Source organism: Montipora capricornis, chromosome 1 (assembly GCF_036669925.1).
Source record: "Montipora capricornis isolate CH-2021 chromosome 1, ASM3666992v2, whole genome shotgun sequence".
Taxonomy (NCBI): Eukaryota; Metazoa; Cnidaria; class Anthozoa; order Scleractinia; family Acroporidae; genus Montipora; species Montipora capricornis.
Window position 1 is genome coordinate 30,179,877 of NC_090883.1, and position 5,000 is coordinate 30,184,876.

General features: G+C 38.3%; 2 protein-coding genes across 8 annotated transcripts in view; one reads left to right on the plus strand and one right to left on the minus strand.

Moving 5' to 3' along the window:
- Nucleotides 1-5,000, minus strand: part of LOC138038315 (striated muscle preferentially expressed protein kinase-like) — a 390,347-nt gene that overhangs the window by 209,466 nt on the left and 175,881 nt on the right. The window lies entirely within an intron of this gene.
- Nucleotides 1-5,000, plus strand: part of LOC138038145 (neurogenic locus Notch protein-like) — a 63,055-nt gene that overhangs the window by 51,479 nt on the left and 6,576 nt on the right. For all 7 annotated transcript variants that reach the window (XM_068884011.1, XM_068883972.1, XM_068883998.1 and 4 more), the window contains 6 exons: nucleotides 436-552; nucleotides 1,102-1,215; nucleotides 1,570-1,683; nucleotides 2,035-2,148; nucleotides 2,981-3,097; nucleotides 3,577-3,724. In XM_068884011.1, the coding sequence (XP_068740112.1) occupies nucleotides 436-552; nucleotides 1,102-1,215; nucleotides 1,570-1,683; nucleotides 2,035-2,148; nucleotides 2,981-3,097; nucleotides 3,577-3,724 (724 nt within the window). The remainder of the gene's footprint in view (nucleotides 1-435; nucleotides 553-1,101; nucleotides 1,216-1,569; nucleotides 1,684-2,034; nucleotides 2,149-2,980; nucleotides 3,098-3,576; nucleotides 3,725-5,000) is intronic.

Sequence of the window (5,000 nt, forward strand, 5' to 3'; positions counted from 1 at the left end):
TCTATTTCACTATAATATTTTGAGTTTATTCCGATTATCCAACCACAATCAGACAGTACGTATTACTAACAAAAAAAACGTAACTGATAAAGATCTGATAAAACCAGGAGCCCATCTGGAGCGTGCAACTTCCATACAGCGTCTGTGAAACGGCGTTTTCACAAGTAGGTTTATTTTTAGACTAGCCCTTCCAGCGAATTAGGTAAAAAAAACCAAGGCCGTTACGGTTCGGTGACCCTATGACGTCAGCTTAATTTCTTGTAATTGGTCATCGGGCTCCTGTGGGAGTCTCATTCGCGGGAAATTCAATCTAAAAATAAATCGGTCTGTGAAAACGCCGTTACACGAACACGTAGAGTTTTAGGCTCCGGGTCATGGGTTCCTGATAAAACTCAACTCTGATAAACTCCTTTTTATTTCCGTTATCGCAAATAGATGTTGACGAATGCAACCCAATTGGCCCTTGTAAGAACGGAGGAATCTGTATCAATAAACCGGGAAGTTATGAGTGCCAGTGTTTGAGTGGATACCAGGGAAATCACTGCGAAAATGGTGAGTTGGAAGTGACACTTGTTACTTCAGTTAATCTAAGAGGAGTACTTCAAGGATCATATACATCATCGTCAATATGGTAGCAGGTAAATGGATTGATGGTGCAGTGCTGAAACCATTGAGTACAAAAGTGAAATTCCTTATCTAAATTAGTCCTTGAAGTCCTCACCATGCAATTCACAAATCATGTCCTATTAACAAGAAGGGGAGAAACACCTATCAATTAATTAATCCTTCTTGATGTTCCCAAAACGCCAAGAGACATTTAAAAATATCGGAATATACATATAGTATCCTTTATTTTTCCGCTTGTTTTTTTTCTTGTCTTCGGCAGTTTTCCATTATTGTTTGCTTTTAAATCTGCTTTCAAAACCAATCCTGCAGCCGTCATAGTACTTTCTTCGAAGTGATCATGAAAATTAAATCTCTGTGGGTCCCCTGCTCAGGGTCGTTTGTTTTATTTAAGGAACATTTCCTCAAAACCCGGGCTACCCTGTAACCCCTTCTCTTTACGTAGCCATTGAACAAATTGACCATTTTATTTTGAAGATGTCGATGAGTGCTCATACAATCCATGCAAAAATGGAGGAACATGCAGCAATACCGTGGGGAATTATAGTTGTGCGTGCTACATTGGCTTTGATGGAAAGAACTGCGAAAAGGGTAAGGCCTGATGAACAGAAATTTGGCCTAGGCTTTCAATAAGGTGCAGCAGTGCCAGAATGAACCATTGTCCTTTGAACTTTTGAAAATTTGAAATATGAAAGGGTCTTTAAATATCATTCATCATTTTTAAGATTGCAACGTTAACTAATCAAACAGAAACTTATACTAATGCTTTTTTGAAACTAGTCAGACTTGCTTTCTTACAATGTCTTCTGATAATTAGTTCCAATTTCTTATGACACAAAGTGGCCTTGGACTTGTCCTTTAAGACACAGTCATCCAATAGCCCACGGGAGGCAAAAAAACACTAAATTAATTGATCATACTTACCATCTAACTATTCTCTGACAGATGTGGATGAATGCAAGAGCACACCGTGCAAAAACGGTGCAACTTGTGTGAACGTGTGCGGTAGCTTTAGATGTGACTGCACGGCTGCATTTACCGGCAGGCTCTGCGACAAAGGTGAGTGGTTATGCAATGCATATAATCTTGGCCCGTGCGTCTTGGGAAGAGCTATAAATTTTCCCCAACGAATCAAATGTGCTTAAATTAAGTAAACTGGAAATTCATACATGCTATTCTCAGTTTTGGAAACATTTGTTAAGTTAACGTTAACCATTGTGTTGGACGATTCTTTCTGCAAATGTTGTTACATACAGAAGCGTTGAGAGAACATAAATCTCTTGTTATGTATCTTGTAAAGTAAATGGATCCAGAACAAATTAAAGACAAGTCAGTATGTTTATTTATGTTTGAATTATCGTATCTTCATTTAGTACAACAAATACAGAACTTTCGTTCTTGTTAAATTAGACATTGACGAATGCAGCGCCAATCCCTGTCAGAACTCTGGAAATTGCTCAAACACAGTTGGGGATTATACGTGCAAGTGTATCAAAGGTTTTGAAGGAAAGCACTGCCAAAATGGTAATTTTGCCTTTAATTTAAAGGAAACGTCTACTCTAAACATCTTCACTGTGTATTCACATACAACAAATCTAAGCATTTGACAAAACAAACAATCCGAAATAAAACAAAATTCAGCTTTATTTCTAAGACAACGTAATTTTGAATTGATGACACGTTATGGATGCCTCAAAAATTTGATGCAAAAAGAATGACAGTTATCGTAAACTACCAATCAGTTTGAGGCAGGTCACGTTGCAAGTGACGTGAAATAACCTCATTCAGATAACTGGAAGGTTTAATTCTTCGATGTACGGAATAGGACGGGGATGCAGATTGCTTTGTTAGGAGTTCGGGAGGCAATTTCATAACAGGCCAGAAAGGGAGATACAACCTTGGAGCGCTCTTCCCGCGCCCGTGTTTAGGGCCGGTTTACGGGCCCCTGAAATTGTCTGTCGAACTCTTTGTGCAAGCCAGTCTGGATCTGTATCTAAATTCCGCAACTAGCCCATACTACCATTCAGCGTTTTTCGACGATGGAGATCAGGTTGTCTGTCGCATGCCACGTGACCTGATCAATTCATCAATTCTCTACAAGCGTCGAAAGCTGAGAACTTTTTTGATACAATGTATTGTCGAAAATTCATAAAATTGACTAAACTTGTACATTCTTCTTTTTTAATCAATGTCTATAATAATAATAATAATAATAATAATAATAATAATAATAATAATGATGATGATGATGATGATGATGATGATGATGATGATGTTCAAGATGATGATAATAATGATGATGAAGGTATGCTTGCGTTTTTTTTTCCTAACGAGTTTCTGTTGTATTGTATTACAGATACGAATGAATGCAAACCCAACAACCCATGTAAGAATGGAGGAGCTTGCCAGAATTTAAAAGGGACGTACAAGTGTATATGTGTGAATAATTACACAGGATTTAACTGCCAAACAAGTAAGTCACGTTTTCAAAACTCTAATTTGTGTTTCCTGGACACTTTACCTTTCCTACGGGTAATTGCAGAGCTCAGGCATGGCAGCTTATTTATTGGAAACGTTTTTGTGCTTAACGGGCAAGGGAAATGAGGCATAAAGGGGACCACTTATCTTTTATTAAGAAAGTCAAAAACGGACAATGTTGCGCAATTTCGTATGAAGCCATTTCAGTGTTCAGTTAGCGTCAATAAACTGTAAAACGCACGAATCAGCTCATGAAAATTTTATTTTTGTACAAGCGTACGCCAAAGCAATTAAACCAGCCCAGCCCTGCTAAAACATATTTACTACATGAAAATAATGAAAGTAATTTTGCCTGGGGCAATTACCAAAATTGATGAAAAATGCCCTCTGTCTCTGCCAATCAGCATTTGGTAATTTTGTCCATTATGTTATAAATAGGTAGTCAGACATAATTTATGAACATTCCATTTTCAGAGAAGCAATTTCAACCACTTGGCTGTTTCAAAGACAAAAGGAACGATCGCGCAATGGACAAGATGCTTAAAAACCTCCGAAAGAACATTGACTGGAGTGACATTTCAAAAATAATTCAAATGTGCTCCAGGATCGCCAGAGGTTACTCGTAAGTACTTAAGTCGTTATCTGTTTGAGCTAACGAAAAATACTTACCATTCAAGAATATGCCACACCATACTACCGGAAATACTTCATACTTCAGCTGTCCGGTCATAGAAATACACGAAAGGAAATGAAATTTATTTAAGTGTCTAGTCTTCTAGCGCAGGAGCACTGTTTGGGGACACTGTAAACTGAAATCAACAAATTAACGCAAAGCAACTGTTGGTTTTTGAGGAGAGAGGAAAACTGGAGTACCCGAAGAAGAACCTCTCTGATCAGAGTAGAGAACCAACAAACTCAATCCACATATGACGTCTAGTCGGAAATCCAGCTCGGGTTACATTGGTGGGAGTCGAGTGCTCTCACCACTGTAGCATCCCTGCTCCTCCTTTTATGGAATTGGAAATCACTTTCAGTCATTGAAAGGGGTAGTGTTACTTAAAAACATGGCAAGGCTGCGTGGCGCAACCGCAAATTTCCCTTTCGTAAACGGTCGTTGCCATTTGAAACGGTCGATGCCATTTATAACACACTACACACTTCACTTCAAAGAAAATTAAAAGAAACTAACTAAGAAAAAATATTTTAAAAAAATTACGACAAAAACGACAAAAAAGGAAAAAAAAACATTTATAAAAGAAAAACTGGAGGAGGAAAAAGACTCCGAAAATTTCAAGACTCGAACTCAGGTTCTTAGCCCTAACCCGAACCCTAACTCACATGACCAGCGAGACACAACTCCCAGTAACCGCAACCTTTTGAGTTCTTAGACCTAATGAGTGTAATTCAGAGCTACAAAATGGCAACGACCGTTTCAAATGGCAACGACCGTTTACGAAAGAGAAATAAGCAGCGCAACAATGAGCCCCTGCCACAACGTATCAGTGAAACGGTTACCAAAACAATTGATTGTGCTGGTAGAAGGAATTTATGTCCTTAACGATGACTTTTTTTGCGTTCTTTTTTCTTTTGTGAAACGGCAGTTTAAAAACTAGTAACCAACGAGACAGCTTTTTTTAGAAACTAAAGGGTTCTGTTTAGGGTGAAGGTATAATCCAATTAAGCCGTCAGATATTGTGAAATTGAAGATCTAGCTATAACCTAATTAAACTACTGCAAGAAAGAAAGTTTCATTCTGCGCGGATAAGGTTACCTCGCACGTTGCGTGGATATTTCGTAGAGGCTTGATATTCCTACCGCATTGTTTCTTCGACCACTCATGGACCAGAGTAGCCTTTTTGTCTCTTTGTGCTATCCTGGTAGAAAGTATTTGAGAATTA